At 35.6% G+C, this 18,559-nt stretch overlaps 3 protein-coding genes across 4 annotated transcripts; 1 reads left to right on the top strand and 2 right to left on the bottom strand.

Annotated features, from left to right (window-relative positions):
- The first annotated feature begins 1,582 nt into the window (after positions 1-1,582).
- Positions 1,583-3,160, top strand: LOC103929740. The gene has a single exon (XM_009338965.3). The coding sequence runs from the start codon at positions 2,043-2,045 to the stop codon at positions 2,943-2,945; it is 903 nt and encodes a 300-aa protein (XP_009337240.2). The 5' UTR covers positions 1,583-2,042; the 3' UTR covers positions 2,946-3,160.
- An 8,473-nt stretch (positions 3,161-11,633) lies between these two features.
- Positions 11,634-14,538, bottom strand: LOC103931826 (probable purine permease 11). 2 transcript variants are annotated; one of them, XM_048578534.1, is made up of 2 exons: positions 14,385-14,538; positions 11,634-12,832 (listed from the first exon to the last, which is right to left on the bottom strand). In XM_048578534.1, exons 1-2 carry the CDS (start codon positions 14,419-14,421, stop codon positions 11,757-11,759), a joined length of 1,113 nt encoding a protein of 370 aa, XP_048434491.1. In that variant the 5' UTR covers positions 14,422-14,538; the 3' UTR covers positions 11,634-11,756. The 2 variants fall into 2 exon arrangements, with proteins under 2 accessions (XP_048434491.1, XP_048434492.1); XM_048578535.1 differs by lacking the exon at positions 14,385-14,538 and adding an exon at positions 14,042-14,369.
- Positions 14,539-15,189: 651 nt separating this feature from the next.
- LOC103931830 (ras-related protein RABH1b) lies at positions 15,190-18,352 on the bottom strand. Its single transcript, XM_009341358.3, has 6 exons — positions 18,125-18,352; positions 16,971-17,041; positions 16,458-16,546; positions 16,195-16,306; positions 15,688-15,778; positions 15,190-15,565 (listed from the first exon to the last, which is right to left on the bottom strand). Exons 1-6 carry the CDS (start codon positions 18,239-18,241, stop codon positions 15,419-15,421), a joined length of 627 nt encoding a protein of 208 aa, XP_009339633.1. The 5' UTR covers positions 18,242-18,352; the 3' UTR covers positions 15,190-15,418.
- Positions 18,353-18,559: the final 207 nt, after the last annotated feature.

The following is an 18,559-nucleotide window of genomic DNA, read 5'->3' as shown; positions in this document are numbered from 1 at the left end:
ATAAATGGCATCTTACTTTAATTCCTTCTTTCTTTTTCCTTTTTTTTTTTTTTTTTTTTTGGCAATATGGCTTCTTAGTTAATAAGAAAATAAAAGAAAGGAAAATATTATTTTTTTAATGTATTATTTTTTTCATCTCCAGCAACATTTTTTTTCTTCAAATGTTCACTAGGATATTACTACCTAGTATATGGAGATATATTTTGCACATTTTCGAGCTAAAATGACCTTAAGAAAAAAAAAGGGCCTTTAGATCCGACTATATTTTTGGAAGAGTTAATTATTTCTTATTTCATTAGTAAGTAAGAATTAAATAAAAAATAATGATTTTAATCAGCATCAATTTAAATATTGTTAGCAATAAAAATGAAACAGATATTTGAAATTTGCTCCATCACCTTTCCCAGCTTAATTATTCTCAACGACGCGCGTTTCATTGACTTCTCCACCAAGGTAGTAAATCTAGCCCAACCAATAGTTCTATGCAAACTCCCAACTACACAAAGATTGAGATAGGATTACTTGCCACATAAGCCCATTTTTTCTTCACCTAATTTATATTATCTATATTATATCTACATCTATTCTATATTATTAAGAGAACACACCTTGTCAACCTTTTTGCCCTCTTTTTTAAATTTTGCTCCTCACTTTTGAATACATAATGTTGAGATGAGAAGGGCAAAATAGTAATTTTCTACTTTTTGACAAAATGACAATTATATCCCCTCTTTTCCTATTTTGTCCTCACTTTTGATACACAATATTTACATAAGGAGGGCAAAATAGTAATTTTGTATCAAAATATTTACATAAGATAAAGATATGCACGTATTAAGAGAAATTGTCCTACTATCAATTTTTCATACAGGTAAGTGAAATCATGATTTTTTTTTTAATAGTTTGAATGAACTGAAGCAGTTGCACTTGAGGAGAACTTGGGAGGAGGTGGGCGGTTGTTCACACACACAAAGTATGTGCTCTCTGTTAGTGATGATAATATTAAGATAATTTGGTTATCAAAAACCAGAGCTACAATGTAAGAAGTTACTTAGAAGGCACCCAAAAACTAAGGGAAGAATGGATTCATATGAATAATTAGAACAATTTATGTTTGTGAGGAATTTGATACCTGCATGAGGCTAATCAAAACTAAAATGGAATGGAAAACTGACTATTCAACTTTGTCATTATGCATGAATGACTGTCAACTATTAATGAGAAACCACACATTCGGTTGACTAACAAACGGTCAATTAGCAGATAAGTTCAACAAAATCTTTTTTGGGTAATTATGATTAAGAGAGGTTTTGTCTTCCAAATTTATTTCCTAACATAAACATCTTCTTTCTTCCAGCCTCCTCATAAGTAACTGAAGTATGACCCCAAACCCAGCACATGTTTTACTTTCACTCTCTAAACTTCTCTCTCTAGATTTTTTATGAGGTCTTTTGATATTGGTCAAAAGTAGCTAAAAATTAGAGCTATTTAAAAAGTTGGCCTATAAAATTAGACATATTTCAAAATTTTTCATTTTTTATTTATTTATTACAATGATACATTTCACACTACGAGAAAGTTGTAGTTAGGCTAGGTCATACAGTGGCAATCTAATTTGATATCAAATTTGCCATTCAGGATATTCGAGCATAAGATCTTTCACTTGTAAATGAAAAAGAATATTTTCGAAGCATACTATTGAATGTGTTATTTCTCCCCTCTTAATTTAATAAAGATACCAGATACTCATTTCTCCACACACACACACATAAAAACTCCCACCCACTCTCCCTCTCTTCACTGCAAAACCCAAACAAAGAAGAAGAAGACAAAGCTTCCCCTTTTGGCCAGTGCAGAAGAAGCCTTTGGGTTCCCAGAAGAAGAACATCCATCCCTTTCAATTTTGCACCCAGCAATCAAAAGATTCCATTTCCTCTGAAATGCAATAAAGATCCCTGATATTTCTCCGTGTACCCACTTCTTGTATAAACACATTTCAACTGACAATTCGATTTGGTGGGTTTGAATAGTAAATGTTTTAAATGAGGTGCAAGAAGCACCTCCCCGACCTCACCAGCACCCTCGGCGTCTGCGCCTCCTGTCTCCGGGAGCGCCTCGCCGCCATCATCGAGGCCCAAACCCAGGCCCAGGCCCAGGCCCAGCTCTCGAGACTCCACTCCCGGACACCCGCCGCGCCGCTCGATGAACCCAACCGCAAGTCCGATGCCAACCCTCGGCCGCTTATTTTCCCCCGCTCCGTCTCCCCTTACGTCTCTCGAAGAAAATCGGACGTCTCAACGTGGCACCAGCACCGGATTCGATTCTACAGTACGCCTCAGGTGGGCCCCACATATGCCACCGCCAACTCCACCTCCACCTCCACCATTGAAGGTTCGTGTAAGAAGAGCAAGGCCCGGTTTTCGCTCCTATCGAGTCTTTTTCGATCCAGATCCGTCAAGTTCTGGTCGGGTCCTAGTGATTCGTCGCTTCCGGCCATTTCTTCGTCGTCGGCTTCGTCGCCCTCGTGGTTCTCTTCGATCTTCGCCAGAAAAACGCGGAATCGGTCGAAGCATCTCTACGTCGACGAGTCATCCGGTTGCCAGAGACCTCGGGGATTGTCGCCGGACGTAACGCCCAATCGCTTCGAAGACTGCGATCGATTGCGGCCGGGAAGCGGTGACTCGTCGGCAACGACGCCGGAGTGGAAGAAGACGCCGGCGCTGGCCCCGCAGTCGACGCGGAGGGCACGTGCCGGGCAGGGAAAGAACAACATGTCGGGCCTTGCGTTTTGCCTTAGCCCGCTGGTTCGAGCCAGCCCGAACCGGCACTGGAACCAGAAGGGATTGCCACCTGAGATAGCCGGCGAGATTCGTGTCGCGGCGTCGTTCTGCAAGAGCCGGTCTAGGAAGCTGGCGGATTTCGGTAGAGCAAATCCTAACCGTTGATCGTGCAGACTGTTGTGGAGCCGTTGACAACCCCGCCGTTGTGTTTATGGCGTTCCTAGTACGAAAATACGATGTTGCCCCTCCACCCTTAGTGTTTTTATTTTTTTATTTTTAAACATATGGATGGTAACTATAAGTTAATGTTGGGTCCTCTTTTGTGTACAGTGATGTTTTTGTTACTTGTTGGTTATCAATATCACAGGACAGTTTTTTTTTTTTTTTTTTTTAATTATCCACACATCTATTTTTATTTCTCACATATTTCTTGTTGATTTATATTTCTTAATCTTTTTCAATTCATTCGATTCAACGGTCGAAAATTAAAAGAGTGTGAGAATTAAAAAAAGATGTGTGAATATCACGTCTCATTTTTTTCTCTTTTTTTGTTGTCGTATAATTCCAAAAGAGTAATGCTACATTTACAATCTATTTGTACCATTATTTGTAGTATTCATCTAATAAAGATAAGTTTTGTCAATGTATGTAAATCTCAACTGTATTATATAGACGATACAAATAAATGATAATAGTAGTATTTTTTATTCCGAAATTGCCGTCCATTCTGGAAATGGTGAGAAGTGCGGATGCTCCACATCAGAAAAGCACAACACTGAGCCCTAATGGGAAGGGGGTTGATCAACGGCTGGCGTGGGTCCAGCGAGCACTTAAGATTGGGGTGGCATCGTCGCCACTGATTAACTATTAGAATTGTGGTGGGTCCCGCTGTAGGCAATAAACTCCGCGTTGTGTCATTGCGCTTTTAAATTTGATGGATCGGATTCAGATTTCAGATGCTTACTTGTCTGCGGGACCCAATCGAAAGGGCCTCACCTGACCAAATCTACGGCTGCGGCTTTATTAACGGTCATGGAAAGAAGAACTCGATACATGCCGATTTCCTTTTTTTTTCTTTTTTTCGGTGACATTCTAAACTATTACAACATATACCGAAGAAAATTTGAATTCTAAGTGCAAAGACCGACATACGTTTTTAACTAATTGAGAAAGCAAACCCACTTTTGTGACAATAAACCAAGGTTAAACCTTTGTTATTCCCAACGTTGTTTGAATTTTTAAACAATCTTTGTAGTTTAATTTCTTACATTATCTTCGTTTATTTTTCAGTCTATCGAAGTAAAATTATGTCGGGAGTGGTGTTGTTGTATGCAGTTTGAAGTTTGAAGGGTGTGGTTTCCTAGAGAACTGGATTGAGTACGGTCAATGTCCTTTTTTTAGCTGTTAAAATATTAGGTTCTGCTACTTTTAGTTTTAGTTGCTCTTTTTTTAATTTTTTATTGTAGCTTAATTTATTTGATTTATAATGTGCTATTCATACATTAATTTTTTATTTTTATAATTTTTTAATTTCTGATTATCAGATCGGATGAATTAAAGAAGATTAAATGACATAAATTGATAATATGTGCGTGAAAAGTAAAAACGATATGTAAATAGCACAATCTTTAATTTAACGATTTATTTTGAATTAATGTGTTGCGTGTTTTGAATTTGTTTTGTGATTTGAAGTTAAAGCATAATGATGTTACTTTTATTTTCTTCCGTAACAAGTTTAAATCATGGTCTTTTTCTTCTGTGTTTTATTACTCATCATATAAAATAATAATTCTGTTAGTTGTGAACTAGTTTTTTTCGAGAACATGGAATTACAAGCAAAAACTATCATGACAACAAATATCAAGTATCACTCAATCCCCTCGCAACTTAATAAAAAAGAACACTACGTCATTGTGACGATAGAATGATCATAATAATTCATTACGAAAATGCTAATTAAACCGCACCTTTTAAATGACAGCAGATAATCTAATGATGCAACAAATACTGTACAATTATCACATGATTATCGTGGTTAGTTACTTGTAATCATATAAGTTATAGATCAGAATGCACAATTTGTTGAGAATCGAAATGATACTCATACCGTACATAATTATTCATGATAAGTACACGGTACTTTCAATTTTGATATTTGCCTGAGAAAAATGTATTCGTCACCAATTTTACTAATTGACTATTAGTTACACCTTGCTCACACAACATGCAAATTAATGTCAGAATATCAGTTGAATTCACCTTAAAATTTTGCTTGCTCTAGGCCAACGATAAACCCTACTAAATTTGTAATCTGTCAATTATAAATTGAGTTCAAATCTTCTGTATCTATAATGTGTGTGGTCTCTCTGTGGACTCTATCGTTGATTGACGTGTATTAATAAACTTAACCCTCCTTAACTTTGTAGTCATAAATGTAACATGTGTCAATTAATGATAGATGTCATAGAAAGGCCACACACAAAATATGTGCAGAGGATTTGATCTCTTATATAGTTTGGGATGTTGTTACAATATTATGAGATGAACTAACCTTTTCTCATTTCTAAGAATAATGCTTGGAAGACTAAATTTGTACATAAATATTTGTACACTAAATGACATGAAGGTTAACGATTGGATTATTACTTAAGCGTTGATAAACGTGCTCATTTCTTATTGTTGACATCAATAGTGGATCTAGGATTTCAAGATCGGGTGATCCCAAGATAAAAATTCAAAAATAAAAAAATATTAGACTAATTTGGTTTCATATCACTATTTTCTATTGAATTTGGTTCATTGAATAAATTAAGATTAATCTCAAAGGTAATAAAACCAATAAATTCTCCTTAGCAACATAACACAATTAGTGACTCTACAAAGATAAAATTTGTTAATGTAACATATACATATATATATATATATATATATTATTAATTGGGAGTTGGGACTAGAGTCTAGGATTAAAAAACTTATATGAGTTTGGAAGAAATAAAATTAGGCAGCTAAGGGCGGTGGAACGGCAAATGGTGGTGGGGGATAAGGTAAGTTAGGTTTAAAGTTGGAAGGTTGCGACGATTGAGGCTCGGAGTTCTTAAATATAATTTAGGGATACTGGAAAAGACCGGGATTCTCGGGCTCTGTAGAGAAAACAGAGATATTTTAGTTTTTAAAATTTTTATAATGACCTGGCTCAAAAACACTGTCGTTTTGGCCAGGTCTTTTAAAACAAACATTAAAAACCTCTTCTTCTTCTTTGTTATAAACACTGCTGTTTGCACATCCATGGAGGCAACAAGCCTCTCCACTGCACCTGCCCAAATTGTTGGGGGTCCGGAAGGTCGATCACAAGTGTTTCTTCGGGCTTCCGAATGATCAAAGGGACCTCTCGGGTCCCCATGTGGATCCGTCAGTGGATGACATATCATTTAGCATGTAAATTACGTCTACAAATTTAAACTCCCTAGCATTACCCATTTCTAAAAAAGAAAATGAAGAATATTGATGAGGCTGCCATTAATAAGTGCGAACGGTATCGATAAATGTGAGCCACATTGATCACCGTATATTGCGTGCATGTTAGCATCAAAGACATTCATTTCTTTGTAAATTCCCGGCAATTTATTCGTGTTGGCTCTGTTGTTGTCTTTTATTCTTAGGTCAATCTCGGAGCACCTCCAATTTATAAAATTTGGTGATTATACGTTTTTAAATCTTAAATGTCGAAAGATTAATTTCAGATAGACGTGTTGACTTTATTGTCCTCTTTTAGTCTTAGTTCAATCTTGGAGCACCCCCAATTTATAAAATTTGGTGATTATACGTTTTTAGATCTTAAATGTCCAAAGATTAATTTCAGATAGACGAGTTATCAGTCCAACACTAACCATGTTTGCATTTCATCAAACTTACAACAAGGAATGTGTAAGAATGTGGGTGAATTTTATCATGAAATATTTCGGTGAATTAAAAGTAGAACCACTTAATATATTTGAAGTTTATCAATATTTAGATGTGGGAATCTTGTATTGTACCCATTTCTTCTTACAAACAAACAACAATTTAAAAGTGCATAAAATGTTATTTTCATACTTTTAATGAGTTAGTTTTGTATGTGCTGGGTTGTGATTTACAGCTACAGAAAAATGAACTTTAAGATATAAAGAGCCAAGCAATGTTGAAACCAAATTTTCGCATCACTGTAGATGAAGGAGTGCAAGAACGGCCACAAAAGAATAAACAACCGTAAATTCCTAAGTATCGAGCAGAAAGAGAATAAGCTCACCATGTATGGACTGACCATAAATTGGTCAGCAACCCAAAAACAAAACCATGAATTGGTCGATTCGAATTGGGATCGAAGAGAATGTAGGAAAAAGAATTTTCTTGAGGTAAAATCATTATAAAATCATTCATCATATTTCATGTATCTACATATATGGAATATGGTGGTTGTTTGTATTCAGTTATATATATTTATATATACAAGAGATTTGTAAGTTATTCTTGTATTCTTCCATGCATGTTACTCTTGCATGTACTTTGCCAAGCAAATTAAATTAAAATAGGGGACATGTGTTAGGTAGACTTTGTTTTCAAAAGGGAAGACAGATATGACCAGTTTTCCCTCACATCGCTTTATTTCCGTCTCAACCAAAATGCTTATGTTTAGTTTGTTAATTTGTTAATAATTATTTAAAAATCATCTCAACAAAAAGTCAATCGAAGAAGAGAATATATTACTTGATATTCACATTGTGGGTTTGTTCTATATATTTAACTGCATAAATATATTACTTGATATATTATTTGATATTGTATACATGTCCTAGTTTAGGAACATTTATTGTGGGTTAAGAAAAAAATAACTTCACAATGAGTTGTTACTAGGTTACATCATGTGTTAGGCAAATTGGAAGTCGAACCAATTATTTAACTTCGTAGTGGTTTAGTAACCTTGTATTCAGGTTCTAGAACCCACGACCGATACGTGTTCCTTCCTCGGCCGTACTTGCTCAAGTGCAGAAGTCAGTAACGCATTCGACTCATCATATACATCTACACTCGCCTGACCGAGCTCAGTTACGAATTAGCATGTCCGCATTTACAAGAATGACGTAATTAACTCATACTTGTTCTACTTGTGCACCACATAAACATTGTAATTTTTAGGCCAATACCGAATCTCTTAACAATAATATTTTTTTTTTTTGTTTTTTCAAAGAGCCCGATTCCAAATAATTGGGTTTATATTTGTTATTTTTTATGTTCTTTATCGCCGGCGGCCTTGGTTTCTGTGGTGGATTGATCTCGGTCCACTTTTCTTGGACCTGTATAAATAAGGAGGAATCAAACTAATATATATTAGGCTTAAGTTAATCTTCACATAATTGTTTATGTATTTTTTAAATTTCTTTTGATTAAAATAAAATATTTTTGTTCTAACGTTGGATATAAAGCATTCTTGCCCTAGAAACTGACACCTAGTGCTAGACATTATATTCACAACCCAAAGTTCTTGCATTGAATAGTAACACATAGGAAGGAGGATGAGTTGACGATGAAATAAGTAGACTTTCAAATCTTATAGAAACAAGAGACAAATAAAATATAGTTGGGAAAATACGGAATAGGTATAGCATGTGATTATTCAGCAACTTTGCTAAAAAATTACTTTGAAAATTCGACCTTTTTTATTTATTTATATTGATTTATTTAAAATAGTTATTTATTTTTGGTTTTCAATTGTAAGTTAAATATACATATTGAATATGTGAATTTTATATGTATAATTAAAAAATATATCTAAATAATATGTATTAACGTGAAAAGAAAGTAAGTAAATATATGTTATGTGTATCGTATATTGGAGTTTTAAAAAATGTGCACCTTAACAAATCATTAAGACATGTACATAAAACAAAAGTATTTCAAAAAATATGTATGTATGTGTATAATAAGAGTACCATACGCAAACTTACTAACTATAAAAAGAAATTCAAAACAAAATGAAGAATTCCAGGTTAGCAAGCTAGTACACAAGAACTAATTTTTTTGTTCCAGATGTTTACACGTAGGCATAGGGATCATTGTATCGATGTTTACGCATAGGCATAGGGATCATTGTATCGATTTAAGTATTTTAGTTTATAAGTTTGCAAGGGGAAATGATAAACGCACACAATAAAGAGGAGTGTGCAAGGCCGGCCCAAGCCCAATGCGGGCTAGGCGATCATTCAGGGTCCAAAAATATTAGGAAGGTATATACATATATATTTTCATCAGGGTGTAAATTTTTAAAAGTTGGTTGAATAACAAAAGAAATTTAAGCAGAGCTGGTGGCTTTTGTTGTTTTAAATTAATGAGGAGGTTTGGATTCAAAACACCATGCATGTTTATTTATTTTTCAATTTTTACTAATTTCTTGTAATAAGAATACAAATTTATAAAATTTGGCCAAATGATCAAAAAGTTTGACCATAAGTGGTGATTTATGTTGTTTAAAATTATCAAGGAGGTCTTGGGTTTGAAACACTATGTGTCTTTTTATACTTTCCCGCTTTTATGAATTTATTTTCATAAGAGTTTAAATTTATAAAATTTGTCCAAACAATCAAGAGGTTTAATTAGAAGTAATGGTTTGCTGTTGCAATCATATTTAGAATAGGAATGTAATTGTGTAAATCCTAGTGTATCTAGGGATATCTTGAAATATTCTCTTTAGTAGTTAATATCCTATTAGAGTTGTAATCCTATTAGGATAAGGATTTAACTTATCCTACCATTATAAATAAAGGTACAATTGGGTGATACAACACACGAATATTTATCAAATATAGCCAAAAATTAACCCTTAATTTCAAAAATGTCACTTTTTATAAAATCTTTCAAATATATCTAAAATTCCATCTAAATAGACACAAATACCCTTAAATTTAACAATCAAATAAATTAAAGACTTTTTAGCCAAAATAATTCATGACATTGACATAACTCCTTAATCTTATCCTTAACAATAATGATAATCAATAGTAGTGTTCTTGAATTTGTTTATCGTGAATCATTTTAGTCTTTCCATGAATTTGTCCATCGTGTTCATTTTAGTTTTTTCGTGAAAAATCTGTTAATTGCTCTGTTAGTGTGATGATGTGGCGCCAATGTGGGCCTCACAAATACAATCATATAACAACATGTGAATTAACTTTAAAAACTATTTTATATTTAAAACTAAAAATGATATTAGTGAGAAAAAAGGCGTTGAATGCATGATTGAAATTATGCTGCTCCCACTTGTGGTAACCACAACGACACTCAATGTCGGTGATGGGGGGTCAAAGGGGATAGGGTTGTGGTGGTGGAGTGTAGAAGTGAAGGTGAAGTTGGACTGGAGCTTAAGGCGATAGTAGCTAAAAAGCCTTTAATTTATTTAATTGTTAAATTTGAGGGTATTAGTGTGTATTTAAGTAAAATTTTGTACATATTTGAAAGTTTTTATAAAAAGTGACATTTTTGAAATTAAGAGTTAATTTTTGGCTATATCTCACAACACACACTGCACAATTAAATCTCTCTCTTCTCTCTCTCTCTCTTGCCGCTAGCCCCTCTCCCCCTCTAGTCCTAAATACAATTCAGTCAAATAGGCCTACAATATGTGCATGTTTATTCTTTTCATTTTTACGAATTTCTATTTAGTTTTTAATTTCTTTTTAGTTACTAACTAGTAGCTATGTGGGTTGCAGTTTTTGAACATTCGTTCCAACTCAAGTCTAACCTTCAACAAAGAGTAATGCATAGGCAAAATTTTAGACCAAATTTGCAAATCCTATGACGTGTCACCAATAGGTTTAATTTAGTGTTCATTCATTGCTTATACATTTCAATTAAAGACTAGTAAACATCATTAATTTTTAGTCCTTTATTGAAAAGGTTAGCATATAAGAAAAAATACAATACGATTTATATAAAAATACTTTAAAAGTTCAGATAAAAAGAAAACAAAACTCATCATTTATCTACTTGTAAGCCCATGGTTTTTTTTGGTTCCATTCAAAATAAATTAGTTTTTTCATGTTTCTACATTATTGTGGTTGAAGTTAGGGCATATTTTTTGGTGTTGCCCCGAACCTCAAAAATGTCAAAACCGGCCTTGGCAGTGTGCGAAAGTTAAAAAACATGTGTGAAAATCAATCTCATCGGTAAATTTTGCCTCAGCACTCTAACGATTTTATTATTGTTAGAATGAATTAACTACGGCTTATTCGATAATTATTTTGTTCTTAATCTTCACTTTTATCGTTGGAGAGTTAGAGTGGTAATACATAGGAGAAAGGAGACATAAAGAAGAGCGGATGGAGGATGGTGAGGTGCAACCGTGCGAGAGCACCCCTTTGAATCCACTCTTATCCTACCTACTTATCTTCCACATTCCTGTCATCTTTAATTCTGCATTGCCAAAAGCACAGCCAGCAACATCCAGCCAAGCTTTCTAAAGAGCAAGAAAGACGAGGGTTCCATTTGAGCTCTTCTTATGCTCGGCTGGATATTGCTGGCTGTGCTTGCTTCTATCTTGGTATTTTCTTTGACAAATCCTTATGCAGCTCAAATGAATAAGACAATTACGAGAATAGGCTGCATATCATAAGACTCATAAACTTGTGTGGGATTCTAATGCAGGTCATTGACACAGATCATCAGGTAAGGGTCCCTATAATACATATTTAGACAGTAGGGTTTAGGGATCGAAATCAACATTACCTACGACACAAGAATAACTGCATCCCGTGATAGTTTCTGTCATAGTTTTATCTATTTTGACACAAAATAATTCTCCAACCAAAGTAACTATGAACAATATGCTTAAATGTGAGAATGGCATTGATCGAAAACTAAATGAATACATTTCTACAGCATTTAGTGAGATATAAACAATTCAATTCCTGTGCAGTTTTATCATTTCCATTAAGTAGAGGAATCATTTTATGGTTCCCTAGCATCAGGTAGTTTTTTTCTTGCCTTAGAATCATCGAGATAGTTCTGATAAATATAAGAGGCGAAACCCCAAAGAGCCAGAAGCATAGCAATTACCTTGACACCGTTCATCTTGTCATGGAAGATTATCACAGCGGCTATAGGAGTAACAGCCAAAGAGAGAGTACTGATTACATTGGAGAAGAGAGAAGAAACCACGAAAATTAAGCCAACGACACCAACAGAACAAATTTGCCAAGCCACAGCTGCCCAAACTAGGGTCATCACGTAAGAAACTTGTCCCTTGCCATAGTTTTCCATTTCCCCATTCAAACTCCTCCATTCCCCACTTGCAAAAAGACCTATGGTTGCAGCACAAGTAGCGACCAGGGCTGTATAGATTTGCATCTCCAGAACCACAGAAAACGTTTCCTTTTTCAAAACCTTTTGGAAAGAAAGCTGCATGAGGGAAAGCAGAAGAGAGTACAATGCAGAGGCTCCAATGGTACAGATGAAGCCAAGGATATATTTCCCCTTCGAGACTCCTGTTGGTCCTCCGGAATCATCATTGACGGCAATAAGAGCTGCTGAGAATGACACGATAATCACTGAATTAAGAATCAGCATTGTGAACTTCTGAGAGTTGAGGAAGTACGAGAAAACGGCATTAAAAGCTAATTGAGTTGCGCATATGAGGGAATAAGTAGAGGCAGATAGGTACAAGAGTCCGACAGAATACAACATGTTGTCACCAGCTAAGAGCACTCCAATAGAGAAGTAAACCAAGGCAAGAACTTTAATGGAAGGCGGGTTTGAAGAAATTGCTTGATCTTTGGATGAAGGAAGAAAATAAAGTGGGATGAAAAGGACTGGGAAGGCTGCAGTTTGGACAAGAGTAGCCAACCACTTACTATTACCTCCCTGGTCATAATAGAATCTTCCCAGTAAAACAGCAGCAGACTGCCCCACAAGGACGAAGAAGACGTTGAGTACCACCAAAAACCACCATTGCCAACGACCAAGTTTAACAAATAGTGTCTGCTCAATCACAGTTCCATCTCTGGGTAAAATTGATTCCTGGCTATCTGTATTTGCATACACACACGTAAACAAATTATTAAGGTTACAGTTCATCGAATGGTCACAACCAGAAACTAAAGCATTAAAAAGAGGAGAATCATGAAACATGTAATCAGAAAACATGGCATCTATACAGAGATTTTTATCTACATTTCAAGGTTTGGTACAAATCTGGTAAATATCAGAGCTAGAATTTATATAGAAATTATTGGTCGAGATGCAAGTAACATACGCTCTCATTTCCTCATACGTGTAGTCAATATAGTCCTTCCATAATCCTTGAAATAAATATGACTTACACTACTGATGATTTAAACTTTTGCTGCATCACGTTTCTTGCAAATACAAAAGCATATGCAAGTTAGCTTCTATCAGGTTGGCAAACAAATCACAAGCCGCAACATTGAACACGTTCCTTTTCAAATGACGGTGATTCTAAGATTCAAACAGAAAATAAGGGCCTTTCTATGGTCATCACTTCTTTCCATTCATCAAATGCCCGGGAACATTTTGATGAAGGGATACAATGGGATAATTAATAAGCACGCATGTACAAGCAAGGACTTAACGATATCTCATTCATAAGCACTAACATAAATGTGTTTGTAAAATTCATTTAGCATTCTTCAATTTCAACAACATTGCCTGCAAGTGCCAATTTAAGCGAGGCGGCGGCAAACAGTAATCAAATGAAACATTGAAAAGATCGAGACTTTCGTATAGGATATCTTTCAATCAATTAAACATTCAAGAGGTCAATTGTGTAACAAATACATGCGTAACAATAACCAGCTAAAAGCATAACAGATTCAAATCCAAAACTAACCAGCTAAAAGCATACAATAATCACCAGAAGCACAGAAAAGTTAGTAAATGAATTAAATTAACCAATTTGTCGAAAAAAAGAAGCGAAAATCGAAAACCCAATTGGAAGTTTCATGTGAGTGATTGACCGTAACTGGGAAAAAAAAAGAAAAAAATTCTTATATATAAGTGACCAAAATTTAAGCTTTGCATCCTATTCTGTTCTTCTATTCATACGTACAGTCTGCCAGCGAACCAAATGAAGCCTCAGATTCTGATTATTCTAAATGAAAACCCAATAACATATTAATCAAAATAAACAAAACCCAGATCTAATTTCTCCATTAATCTTCACAACTCAACACAAAAACATAAAATAATAAATAAAAAAAAACCCCAGAGAGAGAGACCTGGCATTGCCATGTTTGCTTAGTTGGGGTTAGGGTTAGGGTTGGCGTTGGCGTGACTGAATGAGAGAGCTTTTGAAGTGGTAGAGGTAGAGCGGCAGTAATCGGTGGGCAGTGTTATTATCATAGTTAAGACTGGAATTAAGAGGTTATTAACTTAATCTTAATCACACAAAATTTACAAAATTTTCACAATTTTATTTTGTTTATTTATTTACTGTTTTGGTGTTGTTCCAGAATCAGAATTTTAGACTTGTATCGAAAACAGTGGCGAGTTTTCAGAGAAAAAATAGAATCGTAGGAATATGCAACTTAAAAAGACAAACAAATACTGTACTTTACATACCTCTCCACCAATCGGATTCTGCCGCGTGTGAACCCATCAGATATCTGCGCGGCCCAGAGAAAAGCAGAAGAGAGCTTTTGAGAACTGAGGAGCGAGAGGGAAAGAAGAGACCTGCGAATCCAATACCAACCTATGATTGGGACCGCGGGGGTATTATTGGTATTTGATATGTGGCCACCACATAAACCAACTGTGACTAATGATTTGGGAGGAGAGATTTTGGTCACGTTCTGGATTTGTTTTGGTTGGATATTGCTTCTTGCTAGCTTTGTGTTATCCTAATTAAAAGCTAGTTTGAGAGTGCATTCAAAATTACTGAAAACGTTTAAAAGAAAATGTTTTTGAATCCTAGAAGCAAAATGTTTTATAATTCTAAAAGCACTTGAAGTGCTTTCTCTAGAAAAAATTAGTTATGTGTTTCTTGTAAGAAGCATTTCAAGACGCTTTTCCAAAATTTACTTGCATTTTTACTAAGGCTTAATCCAAAAACGCTTTGAACCATTTTAAAGGCACTTCAAATGTGTAAAAATGATCAGCATTTGGATTTCAGTAATTGAAAACAACTCAGGATACCTCTAAGTGAAGGAATTCCAGATAGAAGTCGGTTTTAAAGATGTTCCTCTTTACTTGTAAGCCGAAAATCTAGTCCGATTATGTGAATAATAAGTTCGATACCAATTTATTTTTCTAATTCGACAGTAATCAGCTCGAGCGCATGCCAATAACTAAAATAGTGCGAAACTTTCCGAACATACCCCATACAATACAACCATCCGAATTTATTAAAATTAGTTTGCAGAAAAAATATGTAAATGTTTCTTTTAATTACTTTAAACTGAGAGCCTGAAAGTCTGATATTCTAAGCTTACCCAAACAGTGTACACTTGCTTAACAATAAATCAAACACAAAACTCCAAATGCTACAAAATGGTGGAACCCGGATAGCAACTAACTTTACAGATAGCAGGATCAAAGCAGCATATAAGGAAAGGGGCAAAAAAAAAAAAAAATTCAGTTTAACACCCATGTAAAAATTAACAAGCGCATCCGCCTGACTGTGCCTGCGACTGTGATGAATTTGCGTTCGAAGACTTCAGGTTCACATCAACCATGTCCTCTTGCTTCGTTGAAGAAAGTGTTTCCATTCCTGGTAAAGCTGCCGCAATCTTCCGAAACAGTGCCTGTTGTGGGAATAACAGATTTAATTTAAATCTATGTTATAGCAAGTATTGAACAGTAGCACAATCACCAGCATTAAGGGAGTAGAGTATGATACAACTCGCTGAGCAGAAATGTAGCTTACCTTGATATTGAAGCCAGCCTTGGCACTGGTCTCGATAAACATAACATTGAGGTCACGAGCTTTGGCTTCTCCTTCCTCTATGGAAACTTGCCTGTCCATCCATCCACAATAGACCCCAAATATGAGCACCAGAAGTGGCAAGAAAAATCAAATGCAAGAAGCTAGCTAGCCTAACTGACAATCAGATACGATCATACGACCTGAGGGGAAAACTTGTACCACCCTCCTCGTTCCCATCTACAGTACCAAACACGTATTCACCATGCATGTTTTACGAATGAACAACCACACAGCTTGATAAAAAAACATCTTCTTAAAAGTGCTCAGATTGGTCAAGTATGCAAATGAAATAATAGGGAAAAGGTTGCACTAAATGAACAAGTCATCGTTGCCATGCAGACCACGTCCACGTGTACAGGACTATCAAACTAAAAGTGAAATTGCAGTTGGAAACACGAGAATCAACATTATTTATAACTTACTGCAAAGAAGAAAACAAATCACTACCTTTTGTCTACAAGATCTGTTTTGTTTCCAACAAGTACAATGATAACATCACTTCCCCGCTCAGTGCGAACCTCTTCAATCCACTTGGAAGTGTTTAGGAATGATTGTCTGCCTACACCATAAGAATGAGCCACAAATGGTCAGTGAAATTCATCAAACATGAAATCCCAGTCATTTAATCAGAAAGATACAAACTTCAACTCCAATAAAGTTACTTTTGAGAGAGAGAGAGAGAGAGAGAGAGAGAGAGAGAGAGATCATACTTGCAACATCATATACAATGACAGCCACAGAGGAATCCCTGATGTAGCTAGGAATGAGACTCCTGAACCTTTCCTGCCCAGCAGTATCCCTGTTCAAAATTTCTAAGAGTTTATGTATCACGCGATAAAAAATATTCCCACCATGCCAATCTTGTTCTAGGATGACTTAAGTAACCCCTGCTAATCACTGAGAGAAATATAAAACAACCCCACAACTTCAGAGCGAATGTTCAAAAATGAAATGTGAAACGTGGCTCGAGTGCTTAAAATGAGTACTACTGAGTGCCAAGAGTCAATATCTTGTATAAAAGAAGCCTAATAACCATTCATTTAAGTCAACAGTAAACTAACATAACATCATGGAATCAGAATGCCGAGCAAGATCATGTCAAAATGAAAATTTAACCTTATACATGAAAACAGGAGTTATACTCCATCAATTGGTCACAAAAATTAGGAAGAAAAAGATAACATCTACAGGACCAAAAACTAAATAAAGGGATAAAGACTAACCAGAGCTGCAACCGAACAGTTCGATCTTCAAGATACATTGTCTTTGACAGAAAATCAATGCCAATGGTAGCCTGGTTGTAATAAATAAACATATAAGCTTAGAAAGAGAAAACTCGAACAAATAATTCACAACATGTAGGTTGAGTATTGAGAATAGATATCAGTACAGTGCAAGAAATGTAAGAAAAATGAATGACATTTTACAAACAAAAAATTCACACAATCCCAACAAAAAAAAAAGGTAGTCAAGATATCTGACCAGTTACTAAAAGAGATAAGCAACAACCGAATACACAATATACAAATACAAACACACAAAGAAGTATTTTCAAAGGAGCTATTTTCAGGCTTTATACATTAACATTTAAGAAATAGTTCCTTATTTAAGGATCCAATTGCGGGAAGGGTGACACCCATTTTCCCCACATCCCTGTCAATGCCTGCCTCAAGTTTTTTTTGAATCTCAGCCCCACCCATACCGGTCAATAGATGTTTAGAATTTACTGTTGCAATATGCGAACAAAGTAGTAAGATTTTTGTTTAATTCTTCTTCCCCACTCCAAAGTGAAATAAATAATCATAACCATCTACAATTTTACACTAGTTCTACCCATTACAACCGCTACAAATCCAGTTGATTAGCGTCCATCTCCCGATCAACCTTTCTCTTTTACTTATTTATTTTCACATGTAGGAAATCCAATTAGCACATTTCAAGAAAAAGAAAGAAGAATGCCCTAATGTACTGAACCAGTTGGCAGACACAGTACCGCCCCAATCACATAAGCCGGCCACATCAGTCCCAGAACGAATTTTCGAAAACTACAAGACAGATTTCCGCCACTACAGTACAGCAACCAGTCTTTGGATCCCCACAAACCAAACCAGTATTATTCACAAATTTGACACATACATAACGCAATTTTCGACACCCGAAAGAAATTGAAATTCGACAGCAATCACAGCCCACAGTAGTTCGTTTCAACACTAATACCGTAACCGAAAGCAATCACCATCTAGAAACCTACCATCAATCAATACAAGACATTGCTGCAGTTCATAAATATTGACAGAAATGAAACAGAAAAAGGTTGAAGAATCGGAAGATCACACAGAAGTTGCAGAAGAATAGGAAAGGGGTGTAATCCGATTACCTGATAGGTGTTGTCGAACTTGTCGTACATGAAGCGAGTGATGATGCTGGTTTTACCGACGGACTGGTCCCCCAGGAAGACGAGCTTGTACTTGGCGAGAGCCGAAACGGGAGCCATGGTGATTTCGGATCTATGCGGATCGGATCGGGTTCAAGGTCGAGATCTCGCCTGAGATTTAACGGATAAATCGAGATCTCGGAGCCTCGTTCGAAATTCTCTATTTTTTTGTACTTTATTTTTCCTTTGATTTCGGTTGGGTGCGTATTTATATATCGGTGATTGGCCCCGAGAGAGGGGAAACGGAGACGGAGAGAGTGTATTTTGCGCGTGAAATTGGTTTGAGGGGAGGTTTTTCCAAGAAATGGAAAAATTATTTATGTCAAAAAATTCTTCTTTTCGTCAATATTAATAGTATATGGGCACACACAATGCGTG

This window comes from the organism of the source record quoted next, unplaced genomic scaffold (genome assembly GCF_019419815.1).
Source record: "Pyrus x bretschneideri cultivar Hongxiangsu unplaced genomic scaffold, Pyrus_bretschneideri_v1 Contig122, whole genome shotgun sequence".
NCBI classification, from domain to species: domain Eukaryota; kingdom Viridiplantae; phylum Streptophyta; class Magnoliopsida; order Rosales; family Rosaceae; genus Pyrus; species Pyrus x bretschneideri.
The sequence above is the reverse complement of the archived record's forward strand: the minus strand, read 5'-3'. Positions and strand labels throughout refer to the sequence as shown.